The 15,459-nt window shown below is 45.1% G+C and overlaps 2 protein-coding genes across 2 annotated transcripts in view; both read right to left on the reverse strand.

Moving 5' to 3' along the window:
• LOC133550448 (autism susceptibility gene 2 protein homolog) overlaps window positions 1-15,459 on the reverse strand; it is a 644,977-nt gene that overhangs the window by 341,290 nt on the left and 288,228 nt on the right. The gene's annotated exons all lie outside the window — the stretch shown is intronic.
• LOC133550634 (uncharacterized) lies at window positions 6,305-10,615 on the reverse strand. Its single transcript, XM_061896559.1, is given in 6 exon segments — window positions 6,305-6,365; window positions 6,367-7,048; window positions 7,051-7,984; window positions 7,987-8,307; window positions 8,309-9,836; window positions 10,590-10,615. Coding segments are annotated over 6 exon segments (3,552 nt in total).

Genomic DNA, 15,459 nt, shown 5'->3' on the forward strand with positions numbered 1-15,459 from the left:
CTGTATACTCTGGGCTCAAAGACAGATCTATCCAAACTCAGGAGAACCCTCTTTGAACAAAGACGCACACAGACATATTTAAAGGTGTAATCGGCGTCACAATACCAATTAAAATCAAACCATGAGGTACCACTGTACTACACAGTAGACCCTACCACAATAGATTTGAAATGGATCAATAAATAACAAGTATTGATTGATTTGGCGATATGATTGATATGGTGGTATATGCGTCGAAATAATTTGGACAGTGACAGTTCTATTATAATTTTGCATACGCCGCCATAATGTAGTTGAAATTAATCAATCAATATTTTTTGGTTGTTTGATTTCAAACTCATAGTGGTGTCTACAAAACTTCAAAATCTGTCCAAGGCAAAACCCTAAAAAAAAAAAGTACTTTTCAACTACCATTGGAGCTTACTGTATACAAAGGATGTAAAAAATGCTGCTTACATTTACGGTACAAGTAAATGTTTGGACGTACTCTCTCGATGCTATAAATGAAGTGTGTCCACACTTGGGGCTTTTGTCAATTCCACTAAGCAGTACGCTATCATGGATTTTTCTAGATGACATCACCATAACTCTCCTACCAGCAGTGTGAGTTGCAACCTAATAAAGCTTGTGTGGGAAATATTGCAAGGCGGTCCAGGCAGATATAACTCAGTCAGACCTCCGGGGCACAATGCAAGCAGCCACCCTGCTTTACACGTCGGCATCAGATGAGCTGCATATATTTAGAAATCACTCATGGATCGGCATGGCGTCTGATGAATTCACAAACAGCAGGAAACTGACAGTATTTTTTCTTTCCACAATGGAATTATAAGCAGTTCTCTGTTGTTTATCCATCACATCTTTTATACCCTCAGCACTGCAGCAGACATGCCCACCAAGACAACTGCAGGGGTTTAAAGCTGCAATAGCTGAATGCCCACAACACCCCACCCCCATTCACCCCCCCGTGAGTCCCACCCCCGATTAATTTGCAGACTGGCGGCTCACAGTCGGACTGTCACAGAGAAAAGTCATCTCCCTCACAGCATGGCCGCTGTTTCAGTGCAACTCCAATCTGCTGCATGCACAGTCACTTCCCGCACTCCCACTGGGCTACTCACAAAATCATGACTCAATGTCAACTGCTTTTATCCTTTGTTGTAGTCATGCCTGCTTGTTGCATTGGGGAAAAAAAAACAGGTATTGATTTGAATAGTCTTATGGTAAAATATACCGTATATTCTTGGCTATAAAGCGCACCGGTATTTAATCTGCACCTACCAAATTTTAGAAGGAAAAAATATGTTTACATATACCAGCCACACTGGACTATAAGCCACAGATATATACCGGTCGGTACGAAGGATTGTGTTAATGTTTGTTGACTTACCTTAATTGTTTCCAAACAGTGCCTGTCACGAGGCAGTAAAACAGCAGATCCAACAAAACAGAAGCCATTGTCATGGACCAACTCGCTGCGAAAGCTCGTTCTCCAATCAACGAAACAGACTGGTTTAACTCAATGGTGACGTTTCGGTGAATTTACTAAACGGAAACATTACAAAAATAATGGTATAGTAGTAAGTTAATAACGGTAGCTGAGATAGGCGCCAGCGCCCCCCGCGACCCTGAAAGGGAATAAGCGGTAGAAAATGGATGGATGGAAGTTAATAACGCAAACGAAGACACTTGTAAACGTGTTGGCAAATTTGCTAGTTCTAACAATGCTAGCTTGATTACTGTACATCACAAAGTCATGTAGAGAAGCATGCCTGAAAAAACTCCTACAGACATCACGCATGGGAAAATTTAGTAAGTATGAATTGTTTTAGCTGTATTGCAAAACTTGACTTGATTTATTTTTGTGTTTCACAAACAAGACGGAACCACCTGTAAGTGCTTTTAGATTAAAGAGAGTGGGGTGGGCTGGTGGAATTCATGATTTTTTATTTAGATTTTTCACCAGTCTTGTCTTTACTTTTAAATACAATCTAAAAGGGCTGTGGATATTCACAAAATATAATGATACTGTATATATAATATAAGTTGGCAACAATTTTGCTTGATCTTCATCCTCCTGCTTCATCTTGTTATGCTCTGGCAGACCAGGGGCCTTCTGTATTAAGCTCGCGTACTCACAAATTTTACATGCAAAGATGACATGCATCAAGAGTTATCTTGATTTTGAATTGTTTGGGAATATGTATATATTTTTGTGTATATATATATATATATATATATATATATATATATATACAGTGGGGCAAACAAGTATTTAGTCGGCCACCGATTGTGCAAGATCTCTCACTTAAAATGATGACAGAGGTCTGTAATTTTCATCATAGGTACACTTGAACTGTGAGAGACAGAATGTGAAAAAAAATCCAGGAATTCACATTGTACGACATGCAAATATAAATCAAATACACGGGACATAAGTAAAGGAAATTAAATGAACTCAAATATACCTACAAATGAGGCATAATGATGTAAAATGTACACACAGCTAGCCTAAATAGCATTTTAGTATGGATTAATAGCACTCCACACAAGTTAATAACATCAACAAAGCTCACCTTTGTGCTTCTACACACAGTATAAAACATTTGGCGGACAAAATGAGACAAAGAAGGAGTGGCATAAAACACGTATTTTTGTGGCAGTGTCGGAGAAAGTTGTACATGTAAACGAACTACGGTGAGTTCAAGGACGGCCAAAATTAGTAGGGCAAACGGTGCTGGCCAAATACTGTCATCAGTGAAGCATAAACAGTGGACTTTCTAACAATTAGGAAGGTTTGTGTTATGTTTGTCCTCCTACAGAAACATTATTAAAACAAAAAATATATATTTGCCCCTATCTTTTTCCATTTTTAAAAGATAGAGCCACTGGGGTAGCTGACCCTCGCCCTAAAAAATTCCCCCCTCTGAAAAATGTGGAATATTCCCAAGTCATATCTCGACAGGAAGTTGCATCAATCAAATCCTGTGCAGGCTATGACAATGACAAAAGTGAGTTCACTTATTTATTTTAATGTATATTCCATCAAATTTCAACTATGATTGGGAGTTAAAATCTCAGCACAGACCTGTTAACTACATGTTTTTTTTTATTGTTATTTGTGAATACAATATGTATTTACTTGAACATGGATGCATGAATTACAGTGATTTAGTGTTATCATGCTATTTGCATAAATATCATGTGGCTATATTTCATGTATTCAATATTTTTATGCTAAAATATCACTTTGTTACAAACTGTTACTTTATGTACTGTTAGTATGACAATTGGCACCAATTTCAGTGGAATAAAATGACTTTACTCAGCACAGCCTTTGGGGGGAAATGATAAATGATAATGATAAATGAGTTGTACTTGTATAGCGCTTTTCTACCTTCAAGGTACTCAAAGCGCTTTGACACTACTTCCACATTTACCCATTCACACACATATTCACACACTGATGGAGGGAGCTGGCATGCAAGGCGCCAACCAGCACCCATCAGGAGCAAGGGTGAAGTGTCTTGCTCAGGACACAACGGACGTGACGAGGTTGGTTCTAGGTGGGATTTGAACCAGTGACCCTCGGGTTGGGCACGGCCACTCTTCCACTGTGCCACGCCGTCCCTAAATGACTCAATAAAGCTCATTTTTGCAGAATGACATCAACAAACCCAAAGTTTGACCATTAATTTCCAACAGAAGTTTGGAATGAGAGCACATTATACATACAAATATGGATATCAGTTGTAAAATAATGGTCAGCAGCTTTGTGGTCTCTCCGGAGTGGAAAAGAAACCATAACAAAGCTAAAAGAAACATTGTTTAAAACCATTCTTAAATAAACCATCGTGTCCATTAATTGGAAAAACAAAAAAAAGGTTTCATATTCATGTCCTTGAGTGCTTCTCCAAAATAATTTGCCTTTGAGAACCAAAAGAAAAAGGCACCAAAGAGTTAATTCCATAATCCTAAATAAAAATGTGTTTCTCTCGTGTACGTTGCACTTTTTGTCCCCTTCCCAAAAGAATGAGCACATATTTTTTTTCGTCATGACTTTTTCAGTTTTATTTCAAGCTTGCAGAGCTTCTGCTACTTTATTTAGTTTGTCACCAACATGTTTCTTCCCTGACTGAACACCAGCCTGTCAGCCTGCTGTCAGCCTGCAGGTGGTGCTACACCACAATTTATCAGCAGGAGGCTGTCTTCATGCACATGCTGCCACTAAAATTTAACATTTTATCAAAGTTTATCATTTAAAAATGTATTCAATTGTGTGAATGCTGAAAAATATAAACAACTTTACTGCAGTTTTGTTTTTTTTAATATTCTCAAATGCACATTGCAAAACTAACTAATAATAAATGAACAATTTTTAAACTTCCAAAAAAAGCGTGATTTTTCCCCCCAAAATTACTACTTTTCAATACCGCTGTTTCAACCACTTTTCTTTGGAATACTTCTCCCACATTGTTCAACCAATTTCAACCGTTTCACCATCAAAACATTAAACTTATTAAGGACATTCAAGTTATCTATCTTTCTATTATTTCTTAAAAATTCAAGTATTTTTCCAAATTCCCTACTTTTCCGTGAAACATATGTGTTTGAATTGCAAACACATTTCCTCAATTTAGGATTATTATGATTTATTATAATCAAATGCAAAACCAACTTTTCGTGCTTACTGGTACCTGCTTATGTATATTTGGAATCTGTGTTTGCCCCGGAAATTTTAATTCAAACCATGGAGGGATTGAGGAGATGTTTATGAAACAGCCTTGCCTTCCTCCAAACTTCCTCCATACTGTCCATTTGGAATTTTATTCAAGTGTGACGTTTTGTTCAAGTGTGATCTCAGGGAATTATCCATATGTGGTACCATATTTTCCGGACCATAGGGCGCTCCGGTTTATAAGGCGCAGTGCCGATTAGCTGGTCTATTCAGGTCTATTTTCATACAAACGAAGCACCGGATTATAGGGCGCATTAAAGGAGTCATATTGTTATTATTATTTTTCTAAATGTAAAACACTTCCTTGTGGTCTACATTACATGTAATGGTTGCATAGAGTATGTTTTAAAGACCATCTGTAAGCCGCTTCCTGACAGTCGCTTCAGGATATGCCGCTATATAAGTGGTCTTATTTACGTGGCTCACCTTTGACAGTGTCTTCTCGCCGTCATCTTTGTTGTAGCGGTGTAGCGTGCAAGGACGGGAGTGGAAGAAGTGTCCAAAGATGGAGCTAACTGTTTTAATGACATTCATACTTTACTTAAATAAATAACAGAGCAGCATCTCCTCATCCGTGGCTCACAAGTACAATAACAACGTGTGTCCCGTGAAAAACCGTCTGAGCGGACATCTAATTATTAAAGTTCCTTGGGTGGATTATGTATTATGTAAACTCACTACGCGGGTATGTCTTAGCGCGTTCATGGTGAGTTTACCGACAGATATAAGTAAGAACTTTACACTACTTTATATTAGAAATGGCAACAGCGGAGGATGAATGTCCCATAACAAGAAGATAGAGAAAAAGAAGAAGCTTTTCGACGGCGACACAATTTTTCAGAATTTATGCAGATCCCAAATACAGATCAGCAGGTACCAGAAGGTAAGAAAAGTTACTTTTGCGTAATATTGCCAAATTAAACGCCAGATAATGTCTTACCTTATACACACACACCATAATAATACCCGTATGTTTTATGCACCGGTGCGGCTTCATAGTTTACCAAAGTCGTACTAAAACATTTTAATGGATTTTTGAGCGCTGTGTGTAATGGAACACATAACATGTTGGTGGTGTTTGCTTGAGTCACATTGCAGTCTACACTTATCTTTCATGTGCAACTGCCATCGTATTGCAGTCTAAACGTATCTCTCATGTGTGACTGCGATCTACTGGTCACACTTATCATTTCACCATGTACTAAACAAAATAGTACACGGTAAGCACAACCAAAATTATTCTGTACATTTGGCGCGTGGCCTGTATAAAAACCAGAGCGTGCATCACAACATTTTGGTGGCCTGCTATGGCAAAATAAAAGCTGCCAGTCCTTAAAAATGATTTGTTTTATTTTTACATGAAAACAAACTTAAGACACACAGTGTATGAATTAGGGTTGTACGGTATACCGGTACTATTTAGTATCGCAGTACTACTGAATCAAAAAGGGTACTATAATCTGTTTGAAAAGTGCCGGTTCAGAACTTGACTACACCTCACGGTGATGCTTGGACACGTCATCAGTGATAAACCCGGGGTCACAGGGTGTTTCGGGTCTTTAATCATCAGACACCCGTGCCCGGGCGACCCAGCCGGGGGTGATCAGACCCCGGCCTGTGTCCAAGTAGCGCACCACGGATCCCCCCTACGGATCCACAGCCACCGGGAGGCTTTTTCTGCGGCCTCAAGGATGTTCTTGGTGGCTTTTCTGGATTGCAGTCCTCTAATGCCAAGGATTCTGAACACACGCTGTAGTGAGTGACCAGCAAAACCCCTGCACCCAATTTCGACTGGTTCGCAGCGGGCTCTCCAGCCGTTACTCCGACACTCTGCAGTGAGCTCAGCGTATTTGGACCTCTTTCGCTCATTTGCTTCGTCAATCCGCCCCTCCCAAGGGACAGTCAGCTCCAGTAGCGCCACTTGCTTGGTTGACTCCGATGTTAACACCATGTCTGGGCGGAGTGACGTGGTAGCAATGTTGGCCGGGAACTTCAGTTGCCTTCCCAAGTCAACGTGGAGCGGTCAGTCACGAGCGGTGGCGAGGAGCCCTCCTGAGAAGTTGGGCTTGCGGTTTGCCTTCTGTCCTGCTCTGATGAAGGTGATTGACTGCTTCGGGGTGGCCTGGGACTTGCTGTTATGTATCGCTGCGCAGATAGAATCCGCCAGGGCTTTTAAAACTTGGTCGTGGCACCAGCGATACCGCCCCTACCCTGGTGCCTTTGGGCAACAACTCAGGATATGCTCCAAGGTGCCCCTTCTCTGGCACAGTTTGCAGGTTGGCGGTGCATGGGAGGACATCGTACACAGAGGACATCGTACACAGACTGGATGAGAAATTTTGTGCGTAGAGGTTCAGCTCTCCAGAGCTCTGCCCAGGTGAGTTTTCGAGGTTCTGCATGCTCCCACCTTGTCCACGCCCCTTGTTTGGACATGCCGACCATCCGGCAGCAACGTTCTTCCTCCACCTCTGCACGGATCTCCTCTTGGACCAGTTGGCGCTTCTGCTTGCCACGGGCCTGGTCAAAGCGTGGTTTTGGAAAGCTGCCGAGGCCTGCCCTACCCCTTGCCAAAGTACCCAGCAAAGTTTTGTGCCTCAGCCGCGCCTCTGCTTTGCTTACGGCTTCTTGTGCCTGCCACTTCCTCCCGGTCTTAACAATGATTCCTGCCGAAGCGACCTTGACATCTGCGGAGTCCCTGTACATCATTACCTCTCTGGAGCGGGTGACCTTGAATTCTTCCAACAATCCCCTGGGAGGGAGCTGCAACTTGGTGGAATGGGCATAAAGAGCAATGCTGCTTAAGGACTGAGGGAGCCCCAGCCATCTCCTTAGGAACTGACTGATGGTCTTCTCTAGTACCTCAACCGTCGTCATTGGTACCTCGTACATTAACAGAGGCCAGAGTATTCTAGGCAAGACTCCGTGTTGGTACATCCAGTCTTTAAACTTTCCTGGGAGACCAGATTTGTCAATGGCTGTGAGACATGAGGTCAGGTCGCTCTTTGTCTGCTGCAAAGCCACTGCGTCCTTCAGGGAGCTATGAAAGATCTTGCCCAGGCTCTTGACAGGTCTTTCGGTCACCGTTGGAATCAAGGACCCCCCAACTGTAAAGCGGAAATGGTCGGCCACTTAACCTTTCTTTAGGACCAGAGACCTGGACTTTGCTGGCTTGAAGCTCATCGTTGCCCATGTGATGAGCCGTTCAAGCCCCTGGAGGAGCCACCTGGACCCAGGCACAGATGTGGTCACATCACTGTCAAGTCATCCATAAAAGCTCTTATGGGGGGCTGCCGGGTCCCAGATCTTGATTTTGGCCCTCTGCATTCAACCTCCGCAGACTTGACAATCATGTTCATTGCCTAGGAGAAGAGTGACACTGAGATTGTACAACCAGTGATTATGCCCTTCTCCAGGCGGTGCCAGGCAGATGTTACATGGCTTGTGGAGACTCTTGCGTAGAAGTTGTGGTAGTAGTCCATGATAAGGTTGCAGATCTTCCCAGGAACATGGTGTCTTGTCAGTGCTGTTTCAACAAGTTTGTGCGGGATAGATCCATAGGCATTGGTTAAAGTCAAGCCAGAGAGTTGCCAAATCTCCTTTGCTCTCCCTTGCCTCCTGAATCAACTGCGTCACCACTCCTGTATGCTCCAGGCACCCAGGCACTCCAGGTACTCCCCCCTTCTGGACAGAGGTGTCTATGTAGGCGTTCTTCAAGAGGAACTCGGTTAGTCGTTGGGACAGGATCTTAAAGAATATCTTGCTCTCAAAGCTGAGCAGCGAGATTATACGAAACTGCTCGATGTTGCTGGAGTTCTCTTCCTTCGGGATCCAGACGCCTTCCGCGTGTCTCCACTGGGAGGAGACTTTCCCTCTCCGCCAAATCACCTTCAAGATCTTCCACAGACGCTTGAGGAGCCGTGGACACTGCTTGTAGACCTTGTAAGGGACACCGCTGGGGCCGGGAACCGAACCAGATCTTGCAGCTTTCACAACTTCCTTTACCTCTGCCAGGGTGGGTTCGTCGTTGAATTGGGACACTGGATCTGCTGGAGTCACCAGTGCCTCAGAAGGGCCAAGCTCTTGGTCTCTTGAAACATCACCAAAGGTGGCATTGAGATGATGGCCAATCTCTTCTACAGGGCAAGCGAGGTGACCACTTCGTTTCTGGCCCAAAAGCCTCTTAGTGAAGGTTAAAGAGTTGCCAAAGAAGGCGCTTCGCTTCCGTGCCCTTTCCTTACCCTTCCTTCGGTGACATTAGGCCCTCCTCAACGTGATGAGCTTCTTTCTTTCGATGTTAGTGAGTTCCGACAGAGGAGGTCTCTCCTCTTCCTTGGCTGCCTTAAACTGACGTCTTAAGGATTTGAGTTCTTGCCTCAACCCGCTTATCTTGACTTCCCGCCGATTGAGTTTTGCCGGGTTTCTAGCTGCTCCTTGCTTCTGTTCCACTCCAAAACGCTCACCTCCTATGCTCATTATGAGGGAGCACATGGTTTGGAGTTTCTGGTCAGCGTCACCCTTCGAAATAGATTCCAGAGCTTCATCTACGTCCTCATCCAGCTTGGTCCACTCCTGGCTATTAGCGACAGGCCATTTCACCCGGCGGTGTTCCGATTTTCTGCTTGGTGGGGGGAAACGTGTTGCTTGGCGGTTCCGGGTACTGTGGGTAGACTCCGGACCTGGCTCCTCCTCCGTCTGACCAGGTTCTGCAGCAGGCACAACAGGAACTGTTGCATCGGCTGCCGTTTCTGAGCGTCGCTTCAATTGTTCCCTCCCAAGGCAGGCCATCTTAGTCTGGTGGATCTTCAGACCTCTCGAGTTTTTGCAGACCTTGCCGCATATGCAGACTGCGCTCGTAATCCGTTGTCCATTTGCTTGGGTCATAACCAGTAAATCCGTCCGGTTGGGATGCTCATCCTCCCCCCCTCGGGGTATTTTCCTGTAGGGTTCTTCGTAGCAAGATTTGGGTGCCCCCTCGCGGGAGCAGTAGGTCAGGGAGCTGGCCTTCCCTACCCCGATTGCCGTCTTTCCGGGCTGTCCACTGTCTCTCCAGTTGTCACCACTCTTTTCGTGGACGTCATCCAGCCTTTCCTGGAGGTCACTGGCTCAGCCAGATGTGATAGAACTTGAATACACCTCACTGGTCACACTTATCATTTCACCATGTACTAAACAAAATAGTACACGGTAAGCACAACCAAAATTATTCCGTGCATTTGGCGCGTGGCCTCTATGAAAACCAGAGCGTGCATCACAACATTTTGGTGGCCTGCCATGGCAAAAAAAAAGCTGCCAGTCCTTAAAAAATATTTGTTTTATTTTTACATGAAAACAAACTTAAGACACACATTGTATGAATTAGGGTTGTACGGTATACCGGTACGAATATAGTATCGCAGTACTACTGAATCAAAAAGGGTACTATAATCTGTTTGAAAAGTGCCGGTTCACAATTTACTATCATTTTTTTGAATGGGCATGACGGCACACTGTCACATCGTGACATTGCTGGTTTTACGAGCAGAGGAGCATGTTTGGCAGCGCACAATCACAGAGTACTTATAAGCAGGTGTGTGGACAGAAAAAGGAGAATGGACACATTTTGGCCTGAAAACTGACAATAAAGGTGAAGTTATAATACTGAAACTCCCTCCGCAAGTGGTTCTTTAAAACATGGCTAGCTAGCTAGCAGCAAACATCGATTCGCAGTCTGTGGTGTTTTTGCTACTTCTAAATCACTAATCTTCGCCTCCATGGCAACAAATAAAGTGAGTTTCTAACAAATATCATCCCTGCAGGACGAGGAATGGCTAAACATGCTTCACCACACATGTAGGAGGATGCGATAGCTCACCGGCGGATGCGATAGCTCACCGGCATCACCGCTAACAAAAACTAGTGCGCATGAACTGATTAACGTGGACCCCGACTTAAACACGTTGAAAAACTTAACCGGGTGTTACCATTTAGTGGTCAATTGCACGGAATATGTACTGTACTGTGCAAACTAACAATAAAAGTTTCAATCAATCAATCAATCAATCAATACAAACAAATGCCATGGGTGGATCGACACCTGAAATCTACTGTAATGATACCAAGTACAATAGTGTATCTACCATGATCACATCTATATTTATTACAGTCACAATGTAATTTTTCCATTTTTAAATGTATATTATGTTTATAAACTCAGGAAATATGTCCCTGGACACATGAGGACTTTGAATATTACCATTGTATGATCCTGTATCTAACTGGTATCGGATCGATAACTAAATGTGTGGTATCATCCAAAACTAATGTAAAATGTCCAAACAACAGAAGAATACGTGATTATTACATTTTAACAGAAGTGTAGATAGAACATGTTGAAACAGAACACAACAAAATACTATATTAACAGTAAATGAACAAGTGGCAACCAAATTCAGAGCCTTTGTTTGCTTACTTAATAACTTAGATTTATATTGCGCTTTTCTAAACACTCAAAGCGCTCACAGAAAAAAGGGACTCATCATTCATTCACACCTTGTGGTGGTAAGCAACATCAGTAGCCACAGCTGCCCTGGGGTAGACTGACGGAAGCGTGGCTGCCAGTTTGCGTCTACGGCCCCTCCGACCACCACCAATCATTCATTCATCATTCATTCACCAGTGTGAGCGGCATCGGGGGCAAAGGACACAATGGCAGCGACTTTTTGGATGTCAATAGGTGGGAAGCGAACCTGCAACCCTCAGGTTTCTGGCCGGCCGCTCTACCCACTACGCCATGCCGCCCCTTACTACTAAAAGACAAGTTGTCTAGTATGTTCACTATTTTATTTAAGGCCAACAGTGTTCTCCGATTGCAAAAAGAAACATAAGTTCACTGTACCGTAAGATTTTTTTGTTAAAATAAATCCACTAATGCCATTTTTCTGGTCCCCTTTATTCAGGAAAGTATCAAAATATCAAAGTACATTTTGGATACAGGTACCAAAATATTGGTATCGGGGCAATGCCATTTGGAATGTATATACACATACAGTGGGGCAAAAAAGTATTTAGTCAGCCACCGATTGTGCAAGTTCTCCCACCTAAAATGATGACAGAGGTCTGTAATTGTCATCATAGGTACACTTCAACTGTGAGAGACAGTTTCTTTTCTTTTTCTTCTATGTCCCACTCTCCCGTGTGGAGGGGGTCCGGTCCGATCCGGTGGCCATGTACTGCTCGCCTGTGTATCGGCTGGGGACATCTCTGCGCTGCTGGTCCGCCTACGCTTGGGATGGTTTCCTGCTGGCTCCGCTGTGAACGGGACTCTCGCTGCTGTGTCTTGGATCCTCTTTGGACTGGACTCTCGCAACTGTGTTGTATCCATTGTGGATTGAACTTTCACAGTATCATGTTAGATCCGCTCGACATCCATTGCTTTCCTCCTCTCTAAGGTTCTCATAGTCATCATTGTCACCGACGTCCTACTGGGTCATTATTGTCACCAATGTCCCACTGGGTGTGAGTTTTCCTACCGAGGATGTCGTGGTGGTTTGTGCAGCCCTTTGAGACACTAGTGATTTAGGGCTATATAAGTAAACATTGATTGATTGATTGAATGTGAAAAAAAAATCCAGGAATTCACATTGTAGGAATTTTAAAGAATTTATTTTGTAAATTATGGTGGAAAATAAGTATTTGGTCACCCATTCAAAGCGCTCACTGATAGAAGGAGGTTTTGGCTCAAAATGTCATGATACATGGCCCCATTCATTCTTTCCTTAACACGGATCAATCGTCCTGTCCCCTTAGCAGAAAAACAGCCCCAAAGCATGTTTCCACCCATGCTTCACAGTAGGTATGGTGTTCTTGGGATGCAACTCAGTATTCTTCTTCCTCCAAACACGACGAGTTGAGTTTATACCAAAATGGATACATGGATGATACAGCAGAAGATTAGGAGAATGTCATGTGGTCATATGAAACCAAAATAGAACTTTTTGGTATAAACTGTTGAGGTCTGTGGTGCCTCCTGCATCGCAAACATTAGGGGATCCAGCCATTTATCCCAATTAGGTTTGTCCTCGTGCGTGAACTTACGGATCATGGTTTTCAGTATTTTATTGAACCGTTCCACCAGCCCGTCAGTTTGTTGGTGGTATACACTGGTGCGGATCGCTTTAATCCCCAATAACCCGTACAGTTCCTTTACTGTGCGTGACATAAAGGACGTGCGTTGGTATGTCAGAATCTCTTTCGGGATTCCGACTCGGGAGATGACCTGAAACAGTGCTTGTGCTACACTCTTGGCAGAGATGGAGCGCAGGGGCACTGCTTCGGGATAGCGTTTTGCGTAATCCACCAGGATTAACACAAAACGATATCCCCATGTGCTCGGGTGAAATGGTCCGATGAGGTCCATCCCGTTTGAGTTGTTGTACGGTAGGAAGCCGCGCCGCGTATTGGACCTAATTAAAGAAAGCTGGGAGGAGGGTTCAAGCCACAGTAAAAATGAAATACAATACTTTATGGACCTGCGAGCAAAACTCCACCAGGTGGGGCACTTGTCACGCGAAAATTTGCTCCGCGCCCAGCAACGGCAGCAGTGCAAATATAACAAGGGAACCCAGCTTAGAAAATGTTCACCGGGAGAAAAAGTACTTGTACTACTCCTAACTGCCAGCTCAAAATTACTAGCGAAGTGGCAAGGACCTTTTGAGATCACACGGCAGGTAAATGATGTGGACTACGAGGTTCGGCGCTCGGACCGAGGTGGAAGCTTAGAAATTTACCATGTAAACATGGAGGGAGGCGGTGCCTGTCTCCATGCTGACGGTAGTGAGAGAGGAGGAGGAGTGGGGGCCAGAGATCCCGCGCTCCGCCTCTTCTTCTCCTCTTCCTTGTGATGACCAGCTCACATTGGCTCCAAGAGCAGAGGATGCTGAGTTACAGTGGCGCTACTCAGATGTGTTCTCATCGCGGCCCGGGCACACGGATCTCATCTGACATCATATTGAGACCAGCCCGGGAATTACGGTGCGGTCTCGGCCATACAGGCTCCCCGAGCACAAACGCAAAATAGTTTGGGATGAATTAAAAACCATGCTGGAGTTGGGGGTAATAGAAGAATCCCACAGTGTGTGGTGCAGCCCTATTGCTCTAGTAGGAAAGAAAGATGGGTCTGTACGCTTCTGTGTGGATTACCGCAAGGTGATCAAGGTATCACGTTTCGACATGTACCCAATGCCTCGGGTTGACGAGCTCCTGGATCGGCTCGGCACTGCTCGTTTTTTTACGACACTAGATTTAAACAAAAGGGCTACTGGCAATTTCCCTTATCACCAGAGTCCCGGGAAAAAACGACCTTCTCCACTCCGGAAGGTTTATACCAGTTCATGAAACTCCCGTTTGGGTTGTTTGGTGCACACGCCACGTTCCAGCGCCTCATGGACCGGGTGTTGCGACCCCACGCTGCCTACGCGGCTGCCTACCTGGATGATGTTATCATCCAGAGTAGCAGCTAGGAAGATCACCTGCGGCGGGTGGGGGCGGTGCTCAAGTCCTTGAGGCGGGCGTGGCTCACCGCAAACCCGGAGGGAGGTACAGTACCTGGGGTACCACTTGGGGGGAGGGGGGAGGCTGCGGCCACAAGTGGACAAGACGGCGGCGATTGCAGCCTGTCCATCCCCCAAGATGAAAAAAGAGGTGAGGCAGTTTTTGGGACTGGCGGGCTACTACTGCCGATTTATTCCCCGGTTTGCGGACCTGACCAGCCCACTGACAAACCTCACCCAAAAGGGTGCTCCAGATCTGGTCCAGTGGACGGAGCGGTGCCAGCAGGTGTTTGAGAAGGTAAAAAAAGGACTCTGTGAGGAGCGGTACTGCACATGCCAAATTTTAACATCCTTTTCTGTCTGCAGGTCTGCAGGACCTGCACCCGCCGGGTGTTGACCCAGCGGGTGGAGGGCGTCGACCGCCCCGTGCTTTACATCAGCCGAAAACTGTCTGACTGGGAGGCAAGGTACAGCACGGTGGAGAGGGACTGCCTTGCCTTGGTCGGGGCCCTCCGCTTCTACCTGTTGGGGCGTGAATTCAGTCTCTGCTCGGATCACAAACCTCTCCAGTGGCTCCAACGCATGAAGGATGCAATTGCATGTATCACCCGGTAGTATCTCGCATTACAACCCTACAACTTCCAGGTGATCCACAGGCCGGGCGCGCAGATGGCCGTAGCCAACTTCCTCTTTTGCCCCGCTATTGGGGGGTTGAGGGGGGGGGGGGGGGGGGTGGAGTGGAGTGGGCACGGCCGGACTGTTGTCCAGCCTGAGTCTGGCGTTGGAGGCATGTGGAGAGAGGCGTGTTCCACGCGTTCCCTGCGGGCGGGGTGTGTGCAGGGGCCGGCCATGAAGCAGCCAACTGGTGAGTGGATACCTCAGCTGAAACGAGTTGTCTAATCACCTGTTCCCTTTATTAGCAGCGCTGGAGACCATGATGAGAGACGAACGAGCGAGAGAGCCGACAGCTGAAAAGCTGGAGAGAAACTGGAACAAACATTGATGTGTAAAGAAAATAAAACTGTGTCAAACCTGCATCCTGCAACTGTGTGATACTGTTGGCCGAATAGCCCGGGGAAAGACTAAGAAAACCTCCACAATGTGGTACTTTAACTTTTCTTAACATCCACAAGAATGACAGGAGTAAGACCTCGTTCCTGTTTGTCAGAAATAAACAATCTATTATTTCCTTGA

This window comes from Nerophis ophidion, linkage group LG04 (genome assembly GCF_033978795.1).
Source record: "Nerophis ophidion isolate RoL-2023_Sa linkage group LG04, RoL_Noph_v1.0, whole genome shotgun sequence".
Lineage (NCBI taxonomy): Eukaryota > Metazoa > Chordata > Actinopteri > Syngnathiformes > Syngnathidae > Nerophis > Nerophis ophidion.